Below are 24501 nucleotides of genomic sequence, written 5' to 3'. Positions count from 1 at the left end.
AAAAGGCATGACACATTTCTGAGTTGGAAGGGCTTCATTTATATGCTGCGCAGAATATAAGAAGGGAACTATAGGGAAATCTTTCAAAAGTAGATCAATCTCCATGATTTTTGTAAAAAAAATCCTGCTTTTCTGCAGAGTTTTTTTTAATTGATTCTGTTGTAATATTTATTGCATGTTGATTGATTTTATCTATAAAGCTGATTTTTTGGAGCCATTTCTTGACAGGAAAGGAAGGGGGTGAGTACACAAAACAATTAATATGATCAAAACATATCCTTTTTCCAAAAGAACTGATGCAGAGAAACAAACCATCAAGAGCTGAATTGAATGTGAAAGAAGTGTAGCCCAGTCTACTCAAAATGGGGGCCCATGAACCAGTGGCTGCCAGTCCACAGTGAGTTTCCATGAATGAAAGAAAGAAACAGTTCTACCATTTATTGGTATATCAGATGGGGGGGGGGAGAGATAACTGCAGGCCCCCCACATCAGATAGCCTGACAAGCATCGATAGCTCATATTATTTCTTTAAAGACCCAAATCCAAGTTTGGGATCTATCCCACCCTTTTAAAATATGTTTAAAATTACATTTTAAAAATATGAGATCTGAATTTTATTCATTCATTTATTTATTTATTTATTTATTTTGGAAGTTGTCTTGGAAATTGTGATTTTCACAGCACTGGAGAAAAAAATGGAATATAAATAAATAACATTAATAACAACATTTAGCAAATATACACACAAGTATGCATTCTTGATTTTATTCAGTTCAGTAAGTCCTATCTTCACTTATCCACATTCAACACCTGGACTATTTCCACCCCAATAATTGTGTAGGGGAAATGGACTTGTTAAGCAGTTCCAAATTTGGAGTCTTCTTGAAGTAGCAAACAAACATAACAGAGAGATGTTTTAAAATGTCACTCTGACTTGGTCATCTTGACTGAGGGGTATTGCCAGAATATCTCCTCCCCCAAAGGATCATCTTTTTGTAGTCCAAGAAAAGGAACTTCTCTAGGGCTGTTGGAGGTAATGAACCTCTCTCTCCATGGGCAGAGAACAAGGGGGTTGGTCTGCAAGTGATCTGTCCAGGAAGCCTCCCCAGCTATCCCAATTTGACAGGGACAGTCCCAATTAATCCTCTGCCATCCCACTTTTTCAGCTGATTTTAAAATATCCCAGTTTCTCCCACCTCCTCCCACTTTTTTCTCTTTGTCTATGACTTGCTTCATTTGGTGCAAACAGAGTACCAAGGGCAAACATAGTTTGCACACAATTGACTCAGTAGCAGGAAGAGGAGATGAAGGGACAGAAGCTTGTTCTTCCCAGTCAGCAAATTGCTGCCGTCTTGACTATACGCAGATGTTGCTTGGCCCCACGTGTCCCAGTTTTCATCTGTGAAATGTTGGAAGGTATGTGATGTCAGATAGCTCTGATGGTGTTCTGGTCTCCCAGTGATGCTTTGCTCATAGTGGCTGAAAAGGGACAAAGGGTGCTGGGTTCACGCTGAGATTAGCTGTGCATTCCTTTTCTCCCTCAGAATGGAGAAAGTATATCAGCTCTGCAGCTATGACAAAATATTTCTGCTCCAATTTTTAATGCCAATCTTTCACTCCCATTGAGGCTGAAAAAATTACACTGGTGCTGGGAGGGAAGGCTGGATCTAAAAAATGAAAAGAGGAGTGAGAAAAAAGCTGCTCACTTTCTACCTTCCATTCTGGCCAGTGCAAGTTTGGAAGTCATAGAAAAATGGCTGTTCCTTTCCTGCATCCATAGGATGGTTTTGCTGTTCTCCTTTATAGCAAACATAATGGATTAACAATGAAAAAGCCATAATATCCCAGCTTTCCTTATCTCCCTAATGTCATAGATAACCTCCCTTCTTCCTTGTGTACCAAGAGTTTGACATGTTGTTGCAGTCATTGCATGAAAACTAACATGTATTTCCTGTTTCATAATCTACTCATTAAAATATCTGGAAATTATTTTAGGAATGCAGGGAAACTGAAATCCATGTCACCTCATCTGTGAACACTGTGCATTGTACTGCTTTCGGAAATCTTTTCTGTTTTCTTTAACAGATATCTAACTTGGAATTAGAAGAAGAGGAAGAAGAGTAGCAGTAGCAAGATCTTTGAATGATCTGTTTAAAGAAATTCCCTTTAATTATTTTTTTTAAAAGGCTGGTGGCTGGCGTGTTATTTGATTTTCTTCTACACTTTCCAAAGGTTTGATTTTTTGGAGCGGATAGCAAGCACATTATTCTTATTACATCACCTGTGTATGCATACTCTTCAACTGTCCCAATTTGGCAGGGACAGTCCTGATTAATTCTCTGTCATCTCACTTTTTCAGCCTTTTTTTAAAAAAAGGTCTCAGTTTCTCTCTTCTCCTCCACTTTTCTTCTTTGTCTTCAGCATAATTCATTTGCTTCAAACTTAGTTCAAAATACATAATTAGTTAGCACTAAATAAACTCATCATGGAGAAGAGGAGAGATGGGAACAGAATCTTGCCCTTCCCAGTTGGCTTAGGCAAAAGCAAATGCATGCAGCCTCTTCTGGCTTGTCTGTTCTTAATAGCAACTTTTGCCATCAGTCATTCTCTGATGTTGTTTGTCCACACATGCCTTAGTTTTCATCTGTGAAATGTTGGAGGGTATGGTGCATGTTAAAGATCATGATCTGTGTTTCTTCATTATCATTAATGTAATTATCATTAGTGTAATTAATGAGTGGGATGCAGTAGCTTAGTAGTTAAGATCCCAATTCTGATGATTGTAAGATCAGAAGGTTGGCAGTTCAAGGCCTGAGTGCTACATGATGGGGTGAGCTCCTGTCACTAGTCCCAGCTTCTGCCAACATAGCAGTTTGAAAGCATGCAAATGCAAGTAGATAGATAGGTATCACTTTGGTGGGAAGGTAACAGTGTTCGGTGCAGTCATGCTGGCCACATGACCACCAAAGCAGTCCTCGGACAACACTGGCTCTCCAGCTTAGTAACGGAGATGAGCACCACCTCCTACAGTCAGTTACGACTAGGTATTCATGTCAAAGGACTACCTTGATCTTTTTATTTTTAAGAGATTTCTGTTACAATGGTGAGTGTTGATATGAGGGAGCTGACTATTCACACTGCTAGGTCAGTTTCATTTGAGTGACCATGTGAGTCTAGACATGAAAGCAGGGGAACCCCATTCAGGTGGTCTTCCCTTTCTCTGTGGTGACTCGGTGCATGATTAGCACAGTCTTCCACCTCTGTTTTCGCTTCTCCAGATAAACGTATTCATATGTGCCCTTGGTAATCTAGCCTCTGCACCTGGCTTTCTGTGCTCTGGAGCAGCCTTCCTTGCATTCCTTATCTGCACAGGTTCAGAGAGCAATAACTTAAAACATTCTCTTCTGCAGACTGTTTGGTGTGAGCCATAGATCATTCAGTGTGAGTGAAATCAGGAAGCCCTTGTTGTTTCCAGTACAGGCCACATGGAGTGGAAATCCTACCACATTAGGCCACAAGGGGTGTGTGTGTGTGTGTGTGTGTGTGTGTGTGTGTGTGTGTGTGTGTGTGTGTTTGGGAGCTGTTGTTGATGTGAAATGAAATAGAGACCACAATGAACCAGGAAGGGCCCCTCTAAATGTCTTAACATTGTCTTCCCACCAAGATATATGGCTTCCCATCTGCCCTTGTCATGAATGGCTTTCTCACCATCATTAATGCCTGCCTAGCTAAGTTATTATTATTATTATCATTAATGGTCCCTTGATAAATGATGCATAAGAAAACAATACAAAAATGCATATTTTAGGGTTAAAAGCATGCAAAATATCTACAGAGGAATGAATCTTTTTTAAAAAATAGTGAATATGTTCATGGTTTGCAGATTGATGTGGAAACAAAATTGTACAGATACATAAACACTTGTCTTACACCAACTCAAGAGTAATATGAGACATCAATGTAGATAAAACAATGTCCTGTGTTTTATACAGGAGAAAGAAACCCCTAGAAAAGGTACAGGTTTCTCCTGAACTTCCACATGCTCACTACAGAAGCAAATCAAAAAAAGGAAGAGGGGAAGAGGGAGAAAAAAAGCGTTCATCCACTTCTTTGGGTGCATATAGAATGCATGTAAAGTGAACATCTGAAGATGTGGGTTTGTATTATGCACAAAAGCGCATGCAAACATTTAAAAATAGTCTTACAGGTGCTGCTCCATTCCTTTTTACCCTCCCCCTCTCCCTCCCTCCCTTCTTTTTATACTGCAAGAGACAATCATGGCTACTTCTTTGACATCTAGTGCCTCAAAGATCTGACTTTAATCCCTAGCAAAGCTTGCTGAACTTGAATTCTTGGAAATTTACAGCCATGTGTCTCATTTCTACTCTGACTTCTGCCAAAAGCCCCTAAAAATTTGCATGCAGACCCAGAATCATCATGCCTCATCTGGAGGCCAGCAGATGTTTCGTTTCTTCAAATGAGAAAGAAACATTCAAGAAATGAGAGTGCACAGCACCGTCCCCTTGCAGGATGGTGGACTAAGGTGTGAAAATACACTGCCCGTTCTATTCATATCACTCTTGTTTCTCTCTCTCTCTAGGAAACTGGTTGGGGATTTCTTCTTCCATTCCTGCCAATTTACTGCAGGATTCCAGCTGAGTTAAAACATGCCCTTTAGAAAGTTTCACTTGCTGCCACAACTCAGGACTGCCATCACGACATCAGAGTAAGACAGCACTCAGTCTGCTTTCCATATCACTAAGTGGGGACAAATTACAGATAGGTGCAGCAACTTGTAAGGCTCCTGAGATTAATGTTCAAAACTAGCTTTCCCCCTCCCCATGGCAGGAAGAGGGTGACTCATTAAATCTCTCTCTGTGTCTTTCTCAATGTCTTATTCCCTCCCTTCCTCCCTGCTTTACATGGCTGAGTCTGCTGGTGAAAACCTAGTGCAGGGGCCCAACCTCTTGAGAGGTAAGTCTGTTCCAATTTTTTCACTTTACTGATGGGTCTGCCTTTCAAATGTGTGTGAGAGATATACTTGTGTGTTACAGCGATCACTTTGCCAGGAAGCTAATAAAGTTTCTAATGTATTCTTGGAATTGGGCGGAGGCGATGGGATGGGGAGAATGGTAGATCTGGAATTGCATCGTGTACCTTCCTGTCTCTATACCTGGCAACTAGTTGTGGGTAGAACTGACTAGCAAAAACTTCCACAGATATCACACAGATCTGACTACCTCTGACTTGATGTTCTATTCCTCTACTACCACCATCTCTCCTGTGCCTCACTTTACTACAAGTCCTTGTGCAAGGTTTTCTGTGGGCTCTATACAAGTACACTAAACTCCTTGGCTTTAACCAGATCTTATCAGACAGTCTTCCCCAACTTTTTTCAGTCTTGTAAGATAGCCTTTGGATGTGTTGGTCTACAGTCGTGGCCATGGCTGGGGAAGGCTGTCATAATAATGGCTGAGAAATGTTGTTGAAAACCTGTTGTGGAGCAAAGGAAAAGGTGAGATAGCATGGGGATATGTTGTCTGAAGGCTGGTCTGGCAGCCCCCAAAGACTTGAATTTGATCATCTTTGTGGAGGGTAATGTTGCATCAGATGTGACTGCATCCTTCTTTCAACCAGTATAGGTCTATGGTGAATGGCATACTTTGCTAACAGATGTACTAAGAAGAAGCAGTGAATCCATGAGATTGCTCCCTTTCTTTCTTTTTTTCTGCTTAGAAGGCAGCCAAAGGAGAGGACTAGTAATAATAGGCCACTATGAGCAATGCTGGAAAGCCAACAGGACCAGAACCAGCCCTTCTGATTGAGGTGCCAAAAAGAAAGAGGGGGCGGCCAAGGAAACAGCCACAGGTAAACATCTATCCTCTTAGTAGTTTGATATTCTGTCTTTCTACAACTTTAGGATCTGTGGGATTTGGTGCTCCTGCCCATTTTGTGACATAATCAGAATCAAGTTGAATGACTAGGACTGAGACTCTCTGAAGTATTCTAATCTGGCGTCTCAGGAGAGCTTTTTGTTGGTATGTACACCCACATATGTAAACAGAAACTACCGGTAACTTGATGGCTCTAAACTTGACTGTTCTTGCAGGAAGGAATCAAATCTTGCCTCAAATCTTAGTTCAGGACATCCATATGTGTCTTAAATCCACAAGGTGGCTTGCATTAAAATTTAAACACACATATATACCCATGTATGCATACAAAATGAATTCATTATTCTCTAGAGTGATACATCTTTGACTGTGAACAACCTTATATAGTATAACCATGATGTATGCATTGCTGAATAATGCAGGTGAGGTAAATATGTGTATGTATTTGGATCATTATGTATTTGAACCACTAACATAGCTTCAAATGGGAGGGTCACAGCCTGGGAGCAGCCACCAAGGAGGGTCTTATGTCCTCTTCAAATGTCCCTGTGAGGTTGTGAGACACAGAGAAAGCCTTTCCACAAAGATCTTAAAATTCAGGAGGGGCATTTAAATGCTCATTGAAGAGATCATTGAATGCTTAGGTCAAGATTGTCTAGGGTTAGGTCATCATATCTCTATGTATGGTTGTGAAAGCTGGACAGTAAAGAAAGCTGATAGGAAGAGAATCAAATCATTTAAAATGTAGTGCTGGAGGAGAGTTTTATGGTTACCATAGACTGACAACTGCCAGCCACCCAGCATGCACACACACACACACACACACAAATAAATGAGTCCAAAAGCAAACCAAGCTTGAATCCTCCCTAGAAATCAAGATTACCTCCAAGACATTCTGACTTCAATAGCCCTGCTCAGGTTTAGCAAACTCAGGACTGTCTTTTCCTTGATTGAGTCAATATACCTGTAATGCATTATTCTTCTCTTCCTATTTCCTCCTACATTACCAATTTATCTTTTCTAATATTGTAGTAAGTCCCCAGTTTTGGGGAAAGTGCAGGATATATTATTATTATTATTATTATTATTATTATTATTATTATTATTGTCATCTCATAATATGTCCAATGTACAATAGATTCAGTTTGGTTATTTTGGCTTCTAGAGCTAAGTCAGGCTTGATTTGATCTAGAACCCATTTACTGATTATTTTCACACTATATGGTATCCACAGAACTCCAGCACCACATTTCAAATAAGATTATTTTCTTCGTGTCAGTTTTCCTAATCATCCAACTTTCACAATGATACAAAGAAACTGAAAATATTAATTTCACCTTGCTAAATTCAGGGATGTCAAGGCTTCTAAAGCATATGGATTTTGAATTAAATTTAAAAATGTAACATTTGAATGTAAATTCAATTTAAAATCCACATGTGAAACTGAGAAATAGGCCATATTTCTGATAGTCACTAATATTCCTTTCAGCTCTACTCCACGTTAATTTGCTTTTTTAAAACGTTGTTTGTGCTCACTTTCTTTAGCACTTCTTCTATTTAAGGTCTTGTTCTTAGCTAGAGATATTCATGTTGTCCCATTGATTGAAAGTTGTTGCTTGCATTTTTTTTGTTCTGAAAATGTTTTAACGTATTTTATTCTGATTTATGAGTAAGATAAAACTGGATCTGAATTTTGACAAATTCCCCAATAAGAAATCAGTCAGCTACCATTCTAGGAGTTATTAATATATTTTTTGAATTAGTCATCTAAAAAACTGCAGAAGGTATGAGTTATTCTTTGTATCCTGAGAGAGAGTGTATCGCTTCATACACATTGAAATTTTGAATAGTTTTGATTAATAAGCTTGTCTTCTGCAGTTGTTGGGTTTCTTCTTCTTCTTCTTTTTAATGGTGCTGCCTTCTCTGTGTGTCCTGTCAGAAAATTCAACTTCTTACACTTTCTGCTCTGCTGTCCCTTCAAGCTGATTCTGACTTATGGTGACCTTATCTTAGTTTTTTTCTTGGAAATACATAACAGAAGAGGTCTGCTATTGCCTTTCTCCTAGGCTGAGGGAATGCAACTTGCCCAAGGAAACCCAATGGGTTTCCATGGCTGTGTGGAGATTTGAAATCTGGTCCCCGGAAGTCCTAATCCAACACTCATATGACTGTAGCACACTGGCTATTGACTGTTGAAATGAATTGCCTTTCTCTGTCCAAACAGGATCCTGCTGGTCCATTGCCACCAAAGAAACCACGTGGAAGACCAAAAGGAAGCAAAAAACAGAGCACTGGTAGTGGGCAGATGGTAAGAGAGAACCAGTGGCAGAAAGAACTTTGAAACTTGTTGGCACTCAGACCATCTTCACGGTGGGAATGAAAGAGAACAAGCATTTTATTTTGCAAAAATCTATACTTCCAGAACACGGCCACATAGCCTGAAAAACCCACAAAAAAAAATATCTGTATTCTGTTGTTGCCTTTTGTCTGGAGGAAACATTGGATAACATAAGAATCTCATCAGCCATTGATGAAGAGTAAATCAAAGCATGTCTGGCTTCTGTTTGCATGAAGAATCTGATGAGCCCTTGGGCCATCTATGTTCCTTCAATAAATGATTTCTGACTTATGGATCTTCTGTTTATATTTTGGACTGTGTAGTTTAATTTGAATAATTGGGCTTTTTAAAGAGATTTTTTGCATTTGTTATATACCTTTACACACAGACACACAGATGCAGACACACACACACACACACACACACACACTCATTTCTTAACTCTTTTTGTTTGTAACTCAACCCATCTCCACCTGTAGATGGAGAATTGGTAGTTGGGGAGAAGGAAGTACAGTCAGCCCTCCTTATCCACAGATTTTTTTATCCATGGATTCAAGCATCCACAGCTTGAAAATGCATAAAAATATACAAATTCCCATAAGCAAACCTTGATTTTGCCCTTTTATATAAGGGATACTATTTTACTATGCCATTATATTTAATGGAACTTGAGCATCCATAGATTTTGATATCCACGGGGAATCCTGGAACCAAACCCCAGCGGATATCAAGGGCCCACTGTATGTGCATCTTTAATTTAAGCCTTTGGATTCCTCTCATTCTTATATTCAGTTAAAGTTTTGAAAATGATCAGGTTCACATTATTCCTTCCAGTGAGTCCTGCCTCTTTCATCATTGGTCACCATTTCTGTTTTTCTGAGTGTAGCCCATTACCACCTATGTATCAACCTCTTGCAAGGCTATTGCTTTTGTCCAATTGCTCAATATTTAATTTCCCATTATTATCATTAATTTTCTGTAGCTAAGGTAGCCTGTGCTCTGAAAGGGTAATTCACCCCCAGACATTGGAGGGAGGCAACTCCACAGTTCAAACCATCATGTATTCTGTCATGTCCTCTTCTTTGACATCCTGAGCATTGCTCTTCTACTTCACTGCCTTTCTACTTCAAAATGGTGGTGGATGTCATCATTATTATCACCCTCTTGTCATTCCCATCTCATCTTTTCCCACATATTACTATTCTTGATCTCTCCTTATCAGTGGATTTCCTCCATATTCTTCTTCTCCTGATGCCAAGGTCAATTATCCTCCTGTCATCATTCTTCCTTCCCGATTGCCTTATTCATCTTCACTTTAAGTTGGTTGACAAGGAGAACACTTTCCATTACCTGAGACCTGTGTCTCATCAACATCTGTGATTTTCCATGTCTCCATCTGGTGCCAATTGTGGTCCTCCTGTGTATGCCAGTGCTGATCTTCCTAACTTGCTTTGTTTGTTTTTTCTTATGTCTATTTGTTTCAAACTGCTAAATGGATTCTTATTTTTCACTTGAAAGTTTCTAAGTGTTTCCTGATCCTCAAAGTCCAGGTCTTCATTTTGGTCTTCCTGTAAATCCTAATTGGTAAAATTGCCCAATGGCTAATATCCTTCAGCATTGATCAAAAGGCTTAGTTAAGCTTTAAAAAGCTCTTCTATAGATCATTCTCATTGATTTCCTAGCACTGGAAAACTCTCAGAACTCCAGGACCTTGTTGATAGCTTCCCCCACCCCTCGAGCTGACACTTTAAGCAGTGACAGGCAGCTGGATGTAACCACACTTTTCCACACAGTGTTCTAGACATATTTGGGGATTTTTTAAAATAATGTAGCTAAAACAGATATCTTTCCCCTCGAAAGACTCCCTGAGACAGGAGGGGACTGATGAAAGCATACTTTGCCCAGTGCTCTCTCAAACCTGGAACCAGTCTGTTCCCCCATGCTCATCCTTTCCTTTTCTGTAGAGTGGGCTTTTGGTATCTGCTGAGGTTTTGTTCCAGGACCTGCTCGTGGATACCAAAATCTGTGGATGCTCAAGTCACATTAAATACAGTGGTATAGTAAAATTATGTCCCTTATATAAAATGGCAAAAGCAAGATTTGCTTTTTGAAATTTATATATTTTAAAAATATTTTAAAGCCATGAATGCATAAATCTATGGATATGGAGGGCTGACTGTACTGCAAATACCTTCTTGGCCATCTCCAAGTTTTACTTTGAATTCTTGTGTGCTGTTTTTTTGTCATTGGTCTATGTCTTCTTCTACTAGACAATTACCCTTTTTAAAATAATTATTCTCCCTTCCCTGTTATCACTAGATGCTGCAAACTAAGAACACTTTAAGTGTATTTAGTACTTTGACTATAAAGACAATGTGTTTTCTGAGGCTAGAGATGGTGATTATTTTTTTTCTTCTCCTTTATTACAGGTGCATGTTTCAGTTGAAAAAAGGCCCAGGGGAAGACCGCGAAAATGGGTGAGTTGTGTGGAATCAAAGTTGGGTTGTGTTCAGCACTCTCCAGCTAAAAAGATATTCTAAAGAAGAAGCATCGGAGATAATTGCACAAAATCTTCCCATTCTATTTTGGAAGTAACCCTTAAAAAGCAAGTTACATCTGGGAAGTCAGCAGCATGAGGCAGAGTTAGGCAATTACCTTAGGCAGCAGATGCTGGGTGGTGTAGAGAGGATGATAGCAGCAGCAGCAACAACCTCTTGCCCATTCGTTTCTCAGAGAAGAGAGCTGTATGTTCTTCCAACTCCTAAACTAATCTGTTTCTGTTATGTATGGTGGAAGATACTGGCTCATCACCTTGAAGTAAGACTCAGTGCCAGTCCAGTTTACTTCCTAGATGGAAATGGGAACAGGGCATTATATTGTCCTTTGTTCCGGCTCAAGGAAGAGAAAGCCTACTACACCCATTCCCATGTCTTATTCAGAAATCAATAGGCTTTTCAGATTTGCAAGGCTAGCTCATATGCATATGGGGACACGCAGGGAGCAAACCTGCCTGAGATTTATGATAAATGAACCTGCTTGAGCCATAAGCAGTATGGCTTGGTGTCACCCAGTGTGGTAATTCATGGTGTCACCCCATGGACCATGTGTTGGGTGGTAGTGATGGCAGCAGACTGGACAGGAAGGCAGGACAATGCTCTGCAATGGCAGCATCCTCCTCTTTTTCCATGACCCTCTTACCCCCTCCCCCTTTGGCAGAGACACCCTGACTGTTGTGAGGGCAACAGGGGGGTTAAGACAGATGGCAAGCAAACATCCCACCAGATATTCACCACCACCACCCCCAAGCGGTCACCTGGTGTGATCTTTACCCCCCTTCCCCATGATGCCCCTGGTCATAAGATTCTCAGGAAAGCACTTTCTCTCATTCCCAGAACCATCAAGGGCTGGTGAGGACATGGGAATTCCCTTCTCTGGGTGGTTAAGCAGGCCCACTCCCTGCTTTTGTTTAACTGCCAAGTAAAGAGCTTTTTATTTAAATACATCTGTAATTATTAACTGGTTGTGCAAAAGGGTCTTTTTATGATGGGTTACTATTTTTTATATTTTTATTATGTTTTAAAATATTTTAAAATTAATAATAGTTTATAATAGAGTATCTTATTTAATTGTATTTTAACTTTTTGATAATCACATTTTTAGTTCTATCTTCTTTTGATCTTGTTGGAAGCCATCTTGGGTCCTATATTGTGTGAAAGATGGGATATATGATATGGAGCCCAGGTGACACAGTGGTTAAATGCTTGTACTGCAGCCACAAGGTTGTGAGTTTGATCCCAGGGCTCCAAGGTTGACTCATACTTTTGTAGGTCGGTAAAATGGGTTCCCAAGGCAGTACAGAAATGTAAATGCTATTGCTATATAAATAAAATAAAAACAAACGTTATCATCAACCAGAACATCTTGAGGTTTAGAGACAAATCCTGGCTCTGCTGGTGAACAGGTTGGGAGCTAGCCTGTTGTCATTGGTGTACTCCTGACAGCTTGGACTGCAATGGCCATTATCCCTGCCCATCCAATTGACATGGGCACTGGGGCTGATGAGGCTTGTAGTTGAATGGAAAATGTTTCCTAACATTTAACTTTCCTCTTTCCATACCATGTTTAAATCCCAGTTTTCAGCCATCTCTCCTTAGAAAGGAAGATTACAAACTAAGAACACTTATAACTTCGAGGGAGATCTGTTGGTTTCAATGGGACTTTCTTCAAAGTAAATATACACATGCGTGCACACTGTAAGAGTTTTTCATCAGTTAATCTTCTTACCACCTACAATGCCCAATAGCTTTTAGATTTTTTCGCCTTGGGTTTTGTGAAAGTTGATTTACCGTAGCCTGTGAAGACAGAAGAGGTTTTTTAGATAAAAGGATCAGCTATTATACCTCATGAGAGACAGTGTGGTTTGAGCAGCATGGTTTGAGCATTGGACTATGACTCTGGAGACTAGGGTTTGAATCCCAACTTTGCCATGTAAACCAGCTGGGTGACCTTAGGTAAGTTACACACTCTCAACCTCAGAGGATGGCAACGGCAAACCCATTCTGATGAAACTTGCCAAGAAAGCCCATGATTTAGGGTCACCATAAGTCAGAAAGAATTTGAAGGCCCACAACAATAACAGTTATCCTTCCTGGTCCAGCTCCTCTTTCAAAACAACTTGTTAATCAATTACTTAATTAGTCACCTGAAGAGGAAGATCTCTTATCAGTCATCAGCAGAAAACCAAATGGTTAAATGTTTTTGGGTTTTGTTTTTGTTGTTTAAAACATTGACAGCCTGCCTTCCCAGAATGGTCAAGGCAACCCCCCCCCCATTCAAAAAACAAACTGTACTTTCTAAAAACACATGCATACACAAATAGGAAGAGGTTGCTGGGGTTGCTAAGGATCTCAAGGGAAACATTCAGATCTGCCACAACAGTGGCCAGCTCTAAGACACCTGCTGGCATAGGCTGCCCTGTGGTTAAACTGCCACAAACACAAGGTGGTGGGGAGAAAGTCTCAGTCATGAGTCACATCATAGCTTTGCAACTGTTCGACATCTCTGGCACATGGCTGTGTATAAAGTGAGATCAGTCACAGGAGAGTCTTGTCCTAGCTAGGTCAAAGTTTTAGCCCAAGGGTTCTTAATGTGTGCTACAAGGTCAAACACAGCTAATCCCTGGTGTACTTCTAGGTGTTTCCTCAGAACACTGACAGTATAGCAAAGGAGATTGTTCACAAACACATGCACATACACACACACACTTATATACTACCTTTCCCCAAAAACTGAGATTAAAGCAAATACAGTTTAAAACACTTATAAAGACATAAGTAAACCATGCAAAAGTTTTTGTTCAAATACAGTTAAACAACCCACTGAATTAAAAGCGTTTAAAACAGATCCATAAATGACAAAAGCTAAAAGTCAGTAAAATATACACTGTTAAAACCCCTTGCAATCAAGGAGTACTCAAGGGTGGTTTTGCCAATTCTTTCCTCTGAAACATACCCTACAGTCCCTGGTATTCATTGGTGGTCTCTTGACCAAGTACTAACCAAGGCTGAACCTGCTTGACTTGCAAGATCAGACAGGATCTAGTGCCTTTAGAGGCCTAAATTGCAGTTTCTAAGATTCTATAGAACAGGATCATGTAAATTGAGTTCACACTAACTGTTAATGTAGGTACAGTCCCATGTACAGCTCCCCAGTGTTGACTGCTCTGCCTTTTATTAACTCCAAAATCTGAAGCAGAGAAAGGTCTTTCCCTTCCCCTGTTATCTCATCTGCTTAACATAATGTGCAAAACACTGAATCTAAGATATCTTACACGTTGTGCTTTAATCCCTATAAGAAGCAGTTGGCCCTTGGAATCTGTGGACTTGCCATCTGTGGATCCAAGCATCCGCAGACAGCAAGCCTGCATCATCCTCAATGGCAGCACATGCATGCAGCCATGCCACCATTAGGAACAGCCTCCATGCATGTGGCTGCACTGCCATTAAATTCAGTTGTCCCCAATGGTGGTGCGTCCATGTGCACACACCATCATGAGACAACATGGGCTGTTCGTAATGGTAGCACACCATTGGGGAGGTCCCCGGAATGGATCCCCCACAGATACTGAGGGCTGACTGTAAATTGGTATTTGTAGTTCAAGCTGTTAAAATGGGCAGCAGTGCTTTAAAAATATGCCAGATTGAAATGTGTGGTACCATAAGGCTCTTGATGCACAATCAGTATCTGTGCTCACTATACAGTTACAGCACTATGTTTCCAATTTAACTGTCATGGCTGCATCCTATGGAATCCTGGGATTTCTAGTTTGGCGATGTACTAGAGTTCCTACCTGGAAATTTTAAATGTCTCTCCATAAACTGCAAATCCAGGATTCCATAGGGTATTGCCAAGGCAGTTAAAGTAGAACCATAGTGCTATAACTGTATTATGTGAAAAGATTCTCTCACTTTGTTTGTGCAGTGATGGATGGTAGGGTGAAATAGACATTTGCTCTGGCCCAGTCGCTTTACTGAAAGTGCACTTTTTCATCCAAGTGATCATAACCATGACCAAGAAACTAAAGTGTAGAACAACCTTGAGAAGTTTGGGGCAAGCATCTCATCTCTAGATTACCTGGCACAGGTTGCTTTTATAAACATTCACTGAGACTGGGGGTTTTTTTACCTCTTGTTGCATGGACATTTTAAAATATTATTTTATATTAGCAGTTGTTTATTTTTCTCTTGCAGCTTGTTGTCCAGGAGGAAGAATATCAGGAAGCCAGTGTTGAAGGTGGAAGTGACCCAAGTTCTGATGTGTGCCCTGCCACTGAAGGTTTGTGTGCCAGTTTTTGAAAGCAATGGAGAAAGCAACTTTACTCTGAAACTGGGGTGGAGGGACCATGACCACAGTTGCAAGAAGGTATATGCCAAGCATTTGCCACTGAGAGTGTTTACAGTTAGAAGGGAAAGAAAGGGAAAGTTTGCAGTTAGAAGGGAAAGTTAGAAGGCCATGTCACTAGATGTGTATCTTATATATCTCTCTTGTATGCTGTTAAGTTCATTAAACGTGTTATGTTATGAGGTAACCTGGAGACTGTCAAACAGTCAAGCACTCTTGATTGTTACAAAAGCAAATAGAGATGCCACTTGATAAATTCTGAGGTGTTTAGCCTCACTTGTTAGAGTCCATTTCCTTTCCAACTCTACTGTTGTATCACTTTGCCCTGCTAAGAAGTCTCGTGACGTCAACACAGCCACAGACTCCTTTGTGATGGTCTCACTTCCTACCCAATTCTCTGTCAAACATGATTTTTAATAGATCCTTAATACCACTTAAAACAACAGCTACAGCATGCTGTACTTTCCCCTTCGGTTCAGAATAACCGCATTTATACATACCTATCTATGCACACACACACACGCACACACCTATCCTAGACAATAAGAATGATAGAAATGTAAATGATTAACGCACTGAATGTTGTAATGCATCTGCTTATAATCTCAGGAGAAAAAAAATGTTACTAGATGCCTGGCTCTTCTCTCTGAGAGGACAGAGGTGTATAGCAACAGAATCGCTAGATGAGTGGTTCCCAAGTGAGCCATGTGATTTTTTGGTAACCCCTGTAGATATGAAATTCCAAAGATCAAGGCAGGTTACAATATAAAAACAGTGTTACAAAGTCACCAAAAAACACATCAATTAATACATATTAAAAGATACAAATTAATAACATCCAATCTAGCACGAATGCAAACAGTAAAGGGAGAGCAGGGGCTACAACTGGGACATTAGGGGAAAGCCTGCTGGAAAAGGAAGGTTTTTAGCCCCTTCCTGAAAACGTCGAGGGAGGTGGCCGAGTGGAGCTCGCCGGGAAGCGAGTTCCAGAGCTGTGGGGCCGAGATGGAAAAGGCTCTCTGTGTTGTTGTAGAGTATTTTGCATCTGGAACTTGTAGTAGTTGCTTCCCGGCAGACCTGAGTGCGCGGGGCGGATTGTATGGAGAGATATATATTAACAATGACAAAAGAAAACACTTTTTCTACAAGGTCTGATGGGGGGGCATAATTTGAAACAGCCACCAAATGACCACAGAGGCTATACCCTTTAAGTCAGCTTTGCTTCATGATGAGGGATTTGTGTGCCTTCAATTCCTGATTCTAGATTTTAAAAGACCCACATGGCACAAGAGGAGCCAAACTGGAAGAAGAATAATCCATGCTGGATCTGGAACAGGGTCCTAGTGTAGATTTCTCCTAGGATTTCAGAAAACCACACTTAGACATGGAAACCCACTGGGACTATATGGACAAGTCATACACTTTGGACTCCAGAGAGACAATGACAAACTCTGAACAAATCTTGCCAAGAAAAACCTTAGGGTCACCACAAGATGGAAATTACTTGAAGGCACACCACCACTACCACTATAATAACAAGGAATTGCTGGAGTCTCCCTTGGAGGTTTCTAAAGCAGATGCTGAATGGTCATCTGTCAGGAGTGCTTTGATTGTGTCTTCCTGCATGGCAGGGGATTGGACTGGATGGCCCTTGAGGTCTCTTCCAACTGTATGATTCTATGATTCTCTGCCATTCACAGAACTTAGAAACAAAGAAAAAATGTTCCACTAGAGTAGAAAGTTAGAAAACTAGTACTCTAATTCACTCTTCATCTCATTCCTCTTTAGGCACAGCCCTTATCAGATGAGTCTGGAACTGGGGGTCTTCAGCACTGGGCGGTTCGAATTCACGTTATTTCGCACAATACCATCATACCTGGGAGTCCCTCCGAATTGGCATGATTCAAATTGGCCAATACGCATTCGCGCGAAGTGCATTCAGTGCAGAATGTTTTGTCACACCGGTGCTCAACATGAGGATTGGCCGATTCGTATCGGCCCCCTCGCACATGCTCAGTGGTGCCCTGCATGGGTTGCGACCTTAAACGCTTCCGGGGTGAAAGGGGAGGTCACGTCATGACAGCCCGGTAAACAGCTGGAGAGCCAGCTCATGCACATTAACAATCGCGATACAACGTGCCCTCTCTACATTCCTCTCTGTTTCCTCTCTACATTCCTGCTTGGTTTTAACGTTACCATGACCTTCCCTTGCAACAAATTAGCAATGCCCGGTTGTACGTGTGTGTGTGTGTGAGTGTGTGAATATGTATTCTGGGGGGGGGGGGGAGGACCAGTTCCAGCGGCTGTCAAAGAGGCTGGATGGCCATCTAAGTAAATGGGGATGCTTTTTTCCTCCTCCTCCTCCCGGCTTGGGAGCCAGCATAAGCTGCATCCCAAGAAGGGAACAGGCGCGGGGCCGCTAGAATCGCGGCGATCGCCGCCGTTCCAGCGGCCCCCGCGCCTCTTCCCTTCTTGGGATGCAGCCTATGCTGGCTCCCAAGCCGGGAGGAGGAGGAGGAGGCTGCCGGAACCACGATTCCAGCGGCCCCCCGCGCCTCTTCCCTTCTTGGGATGCAGCTTATGCTGGCTCCCAAGCCGGGAGGAGGAGGAGGAGGCCGCTGGAACCGCCCCCCCCCCCCCGCTTCCCTGGAACCGGCAAGAGGAAAGACCCACCGGAAGTTAAAATTGGAATCTGGGGGTCTTGCGATGGAATTCAGGATTGGGTAGTCACACCAGAGCCATTCGCACTGAGATCGAACAGAGCCCCAATCCAGGATATTGCCAATCCCCTTATCAGCGCACTGGCCAACACACTCCAAAAAGAGGAGCCAGTACGCATTCAGTTCGGCATCTCGCGCATTCACGTGAGTTCGGATTGGGCCATTCGAATGCTGGTATGATGGTATTGTGCGAAATAACGTGAATTCGAACCGCCCAGTGCTGAAGACCCCCAGTTCCAGACTCATCTGATAAGGGCTCACCTCTGGGAAAGGATGTCACAGGACCACAACCGAATTCAGGAGGTCATTGAGCACCTCATTGACTGTGGCTCAACAGCAGTCTGTTTGTTGATTTGTCACTGAAATAAAATGTATGAAATTCTCATTCTGCCACAACTGATGCAAAATGAAGCCCTGTGCCTGTTTCCACCATTACTGGTGTCACTTGTTTTGTGCGTGTTTTCCCAGTGCTATAACTTATCTCTCATAAGGTTCACTTTTGAAATTGTAGGCTTTGACTGAGAAAGGATTCTGAGATCTCACCTGCATTTGTGTGAAATGAAGCCCACACTATGTTCTTTTCAAGCCTTTACACTCAGCTTTGTGTCTTGTGTTATATATAGAATGATCATGTCCCCAGAAAGCAAGGCTAGTGATTTGATTTAATGAGGAAACATGATCCTAAGTGTTCGCTCAGTGACTCCACTTAATACCCAGGAGATTTCCTAGAAAGTGTGCTCAGATCATTTTCTGCTCTGACCTGAACTGCATAGAAAATAACATCTCACAGGCTAGAGGCTATATTTTATTTATTTATTTATTTATTTCATTTATATGCCAACTTTCTCCCCGGAAGGACCCAAAGTGGTTCACAGACAAAACATTAAAAATCTAGGGCTTGAAAATATATTTTTTTTAATTGGAAAAAGCAAACCTTTGCTTTGCCATTTTATATAAGGGACATTTTACTCCACCATTGTATATAATAGGACTTGATCATCCACAGATTTTGGTATCCATAGGGGGTTCTGGAACCAAACCACAGTGGATATCAAGGGCACATTATTTTTCCTAAAATTACTTTCCTAGGTCAAAATCTGGTTCTCTAACTTCTCTATCTGCTTCCATTTCCTTTTGTAGTTATCAAGTTACTGCTACTGGATTGTCGTAATAGCAATTCAGAGGACGGTTGTTGCTGTTATTGCAGACAAAGAATCATCTGTATAAAACCAGAGTGGGGAATGTATGGCCTTGCCAATGCTGTTGCACCCCATCCCCCATCAGCTCTACTCAGCCAAGCCAATCATCAGGAATGCTGGGAGCTGCAGTCTCACAACTTGGAGGGCCACCCCTGATATAAATTACAACATTTCAAGAAGTACAGGAAAAGCAAACTAGGATGTGTCCTTCAATTCTATTTATGCTTTCTTCTTTGGTCTAGTAAAGACCCATGGTGACATTTTAAGCCCAGATGTCCAAGAGCATAAAAATGACCGTGCTAGTCTGATGCTGTTTATATAGGAAATCAAGATGCTTACTGGAAATGGAAGTAATGCTCCTGTGAACAAACACTGATCTGTCATGATACACCATATTGTAAAAAAAAAATAGTTTCTGCAAGGGGTGATCAGTTTCAACTCTGAAGTAGGACAGCAGATATATTTTTTTATATATTTTTAAAAAAATCACAGGCCAAAGAGGCCTTGAACCACAGACATGGATACCCTATACCCAGCACCATGAGCATAGCTCTTACCCATTGGAAGCTGTTGTCCATTTGCTCTGTGGTATCACAATGCAAATGATGGCCAGGCAGACTTATTGCAGTTCTCCACCCCAGCCATAAGAACAATTAGAGTGTGTTTAAGAACAATTGGAACAGACATACACAACCTTCTCAGTCCAGTGGCTACATGTGATGTGGCTGAGGTAATAGAGGCTACACCTCACCCACAAATCCTCTTTCTTTCCTGGGAGAGAAGAGATACCTTAGAGTCCATTCATGCAGAATAATACAGACGGCTCTTTCTTCAGTGAGTGCGTCAAATGCTGACAACAGTGCGGGTTAGCTGTGATCTTTGGGAACTGCATGTAAGGTTCTGCCTATTGTGCACCCCTGAGGCACAGCATCTGAGCAATGGGAGGGGGGCTGGAATAAACATAGCCATCTATTCTAATGCTTCCTACGCATATAATAAGATGGAAAATGGCAACCATACACAGAAGGACCCTTGTGGGATTGAACCAAAGGCCCTTTAAGCGATCTTCTTTGGTATCACAGTGGCCAACTAGATACCTCTCAGAAGCCTACAAGCAGGGATTGAAGGTATAACAATACTCTGCCCCTCCCACACACACCAACATTGCCTCCCGAAATTTGGAGATTCCACTACAGAGCAATCATGGCTATTAGAGTGATCCAAAAGGGGAGGGGGTGATTTGTGGGTGGCTGACCCATCCAATCCAAAGCACTGCTGGTAGGAGGATTGCAGGAAACTAAGCATGCTAGCACAAGCACTGAAATATTTTATTTTATTTTGCCCCTTATTAGGGCATGTGCTGAGAAGTGGAAGACTTTGGATCTAGTGGATCCAATACTTTCCTATACACAAATCCAGAACATGGATGGCATTTTTCTCTTGCTCCAATGAGCTTACCAACAGAAGAACAGCAAGAGTGAACTGAGGTCTGCAACTCTGTGGCCCCAGGGACATCATTGAACAAACTGTGATTGAAGCCTAGCAGGTATTGAGAGAGTAAGCCACTGCATATTTGTGCAGCTACCTCCTTTCAAAGACATCTAAGTGAAACCGGAAGACCATTCCAAAAAAGAAAAGAAAAAGGTTTGAAAATGTGTTTCTCAAATGTCAAGAAACCGTGACAAGAAAAATTCTGACTCGTCACAGTAGTTCAGCACTTATTCTAAAGTTTGCACATGGCTATTTTGCACAGGAAACAGCATTTTTCTGTACAGCAAATAATATTGTTGTTTTCTCTGCAGAAAACATAGAAATGCTGTTTCCTCTACATACTATTTTCTGTGCAGAAAATGCTGTTTCTGGAGAAAATACTATTTTCTGTGCAAAACAACCACATGTCAATTATATGAAGAATATGTCTCAAACTACAAATGATGAGTTTAAATGCACATTTTTTGAAGATTTTCTCACAATGAGAAGAAAATTGCTAAAATTACAACTGCTTCCTTCAAGAGGAGTGTCAGTGAAGAATTCTATCCCTACACTTAATTCATTCATTTTAGGTAGTACATTTCATAAAAATGTAATGCTAACTAACTGCATTGAGTGAGCCCAAGTTTTGCAAGAGGCAGAAATTCTTGGTTTTGTCCATTGTTTTTCTTATTTTCTATCTTTTGGTTTCTTTCCCAGCAACCTTAATAGAAGAGGTCTCTATAACAGGCCTGTAAACAAGCAAAAACAAGAAAACTAAATTTAAATACTTGTTTGTGTCTTTAAACATTTGCACCTTTGAATAATTTACACACACCTTTTGTGTGTATTGATGCTCTGGCTTTAATAGATTGGTGTATGGCTGAGGGTTTTTTTAGTTCTGAATGTTTTACCACTATTCATGTGCAGTTTGCATATGGTCCTAGATCAAAGCATTATACCTAAAGATGCCTGGACTTCCTTCTGAAGTTGAAATCTTAAATTGCAGCAAGCCCCAAACAGCCAGATTAAATGAGTTTACTGCATTTAAAATGCCACTGTTTGTGAGGAGGCAGAAGAAAGACAGGACTTCTTTCATCTGAGGTCTAAAAGTCTGGGCTGTTCTGATAGCTGATCTTGGTCTTTTTATTTTATTTTTTAAAGCTTTTTACAAGGTTGGTTCTTTGAGTTTACTGTTAATAAACCTGTATCTCCAACACCACCTTTTGGCTTCCAGTTTGGTTGGACTTTGTGCTTCCCTACTTGATATGATAAGCACAGTGGGAGTGCAGGACATTTGCACATCATAAAGCAGCAAACCTTGACTGCTTGAGCTGACAAAAGCATGTAAGCATGTGTTTATACAAAGAGGATGAGGACAGTCCAATATAGGAAAATGGTCCAACTGAATAACTGGCTCAAAGGGAATACAATGAAAAATATACATCTGAGCTGTCCGCTTGTAGATTTATTAAGTTTGCACCATGCACTTGTGTTAAGTGCACACCTTAAATGTAAAATGTGATTGTAATGTCCATGTGCGTCCATGCACACACCTGACAAAGGAGCACATTCAAGTGATATCCAGGAATGAGTGAGGCTTGATGTTACCTGTTCACAGTATATGCTAGCCTAGTATTTTCAACACTGACTTGGTAGTGCCCCTCGGAAGTTTTGGGTAGCCTTCTTTCCTAGCTCAGCCAGAAGATCCCTGGTATTTCTTGGTGGTCTACCAACCCAGTACTAACCAGGCTTGCTAAACTACATTGCCCAGTATTCCTCATTATCGGTTATGCTGCCTAGGGCTGATGGAAGCTCTAGTCCAGTATCTTCTGGAGAGGCCAACATTGCAAATGGCCCAAATCCCGTTTGGATCATTGCAAAATATTCTACATGTGTCTGCCCTTGAAAAGTGCTCAGAAACGTCAAGCGGTCCATAGAGCTGAAGCCAGACTGTTGATTACCTCATTACAGGAGGAACACGGCTCCCTTGTTACATCTCCACTGGCTATCAGTCTCTTTCCAGGTACAATTCAAGGTGCTCATTTATAACCTATAAAGTGCTTTATGATTTTTGCCAGGCTATCTGAAGAACCATATTTGAAGAACCAGGTTTGAGATCTTCAAGAGAGGCCCTTCTTTGGGTCAGGCAAACCTCACAGGCATATCTGATTAGAACGGGGCCTTCCCAGTGTAGTGAGGGGAACCCTGAGACAGGGAGAGCTGAGAGGGCGGAAGTGGGCCAGGTGGGAAAGGAGGGAGGAACCAACCAGGAGGCGGGGCTAGAGAAGGAGGGGCCAAGGTTCCCTGAGGGAGGGATAAAAGAGAAGGGAGAGTGGCGCTCGGGAGGAGGGAGACGTCGCGGAAGAGGAGGACGGGGAGTTGCGGACGAGAGAGGGGCAGTGCAGGTAAAGAGGAGCCCTGGGAGAGATGGGGTCCCAGTATCCCTACAAGCCTGGCTCAGCTTCCAAAAGCGTGGGCCTCACCAGGAGGTAGAGTTAAGGAACCCTCGAACGGAAGGGGATTTTTCTTACTCCGACGAGGAGGAGTGGGCAGGACCCCCCAGAAGAGACCTGGAGGACGAGTGGTGGGATCCTAAAGGGGAAAAGTGGGAGTTTGGCCCTCATCCCCAAGACCACGATAAGGCTGACTGGGAGCCGCTGGAGAAGCACTCTGGTGGACAGAGGAGCGGCGCCTCGGGGGACGCCACGGCTGGGGAGCTCGGAAGTTAAAGGCTTAAGCCTTGGGACTTGGAAACCGAAACTGTTTGGCCCGTTGGCCTTGTTTGTTGAGCGCTAGGGAAGAATATTTTTGTTGGTGGATTAAACACTGTTGCAGCAAAACGTGAGTCCGGCAAGTTTGTTTCACACATGGGCCAGAACTTCCCCTTTCTCTTAATACAATATGCAGCCTGCTACACAAGCCCCGCCCACACCCAGGTACTGGTACTCCCTTCCTATGGAGCCTCTTTGTTCTTTTGTATGCATGTGAAGGGGTTGCTGTTCTTTTAAATCTATCAGGCATTTGGGAACTGACAGCATATAATGAAAGTACCTGTAATAGTGTGATATAACATTTTCATTTCCTGCTTTTTAAAATATACTTTATTTTTACATTTTCAAATATACATAATTCCATCCAGTTATTTCTATATGTCATAATGAGATCCTTCATCCAACATAGCCATATTCTGGCACCTTTCCTCTCCTCCAAGAATTCTCAGAAATTATTGATTGGTTCTTACATCTGCATGATCCCTTCCCCTCCACCACTCCCTTCTCCTTTTGTGTCGTGTCTTGTTAGATTGTAAGCCTGAGGGCAGGGAACCGTCCAATTAAAAAAATTGTATGTACAGCGCTGCGTAAATTTACAGCGCTTTATAAATAAAGGTTAATAATAATAATAATAATAATAATAATGATCCTTTAGTGCATCCACACTGCGGAAATAAACTGCAGTTTGACACCTTTTTAACTGACATTATTCACTACTATGGAATTATGAAATTTTAATTTTGTGAGATATTTACCCTTCCCTGTTGTAGAGCTCTGGTGCCCCCACCAAACTACAAATCCCAGAATTCTATAGCACTGAGACATGGAAATGTGTCATATGAAACTGCTTTATTTCTGCATTGTGGTAACAGCCACAAATTCATTTAGAGTACTTAAATATCCCTTTACTTACTCTTTCTCTTTTCTGGCCTGTAGTCGCTGTACTGAATCGTTTTGTCTTATTTTCACTAGTTTAAGTAGTGGTTTACTTTTAGAAGACTGAAGCATAGAAAGTATTGAATAGATTGACTTTCTCTTGTCCCCAAATAGCATTTCACCATCTTCTCTAAGCAGTGACCCTCCCATATCTTTGTCCTTCCTCTTGCTCCAAACATAGCCCAAAACTTTTTAAAAATAATTTTTAACCTCTCTACTGTGCCTGATCTTATTCTGAGCTTTAGATTTTCTGACTTTTACCCTAAAAGT

At 41.5% G+C, this 24501-nt stretch overlaps 1 protein-coding gene across 1 annotated transcript; it reads left to right on the top strand.

Moving 5' to 3' along the window:
- The first annotated feature begins 4887 nt into the window (after window positions 1-4887).
- On the top strand, window positions 4888-15086 carry LOC149321601 (uncharacterized). The gene is made up of 5 exons (XM_089514686.1): window positions 4888-4974; window positions 5737-5868; window positions 8119-8202; window positions 10662-10709; window positions 14982-15086. The coding sequence occupies exons 2-5, from the start codon at window positions 5776-5778 to the stop codon at window positions 15084-15086; spliced, it is 330 nt and encodes a 109-aa protein (XP_089370812.1). The 5' UTR covers window positions 4888-4974; window positions 5737-5775.
- The last annotated feature ends 9415 nt before the right edge of the window (window positions 15087-24501 follow it).

Source organism: Sceloporus occidentalis, unplaced genomic scaffold (assembly GCF_023333645.1).
Source record: "Sceloporus occidentalis isolate IW3139 unplaced genomic scaffold, rSceOcc1.0.p SCAF_1, whole genome shotgun sequence".
Taxonomy (NCBI): Eukaryota; Metazoa; Chordata; class Lepidosauria; order Squamata; family Phrynosomatidae; genus Sceloporus; species Sceloporus occidentalis.
This window is presented reverse-complemented; position numbering and strand designations above follow the sequence as displayed.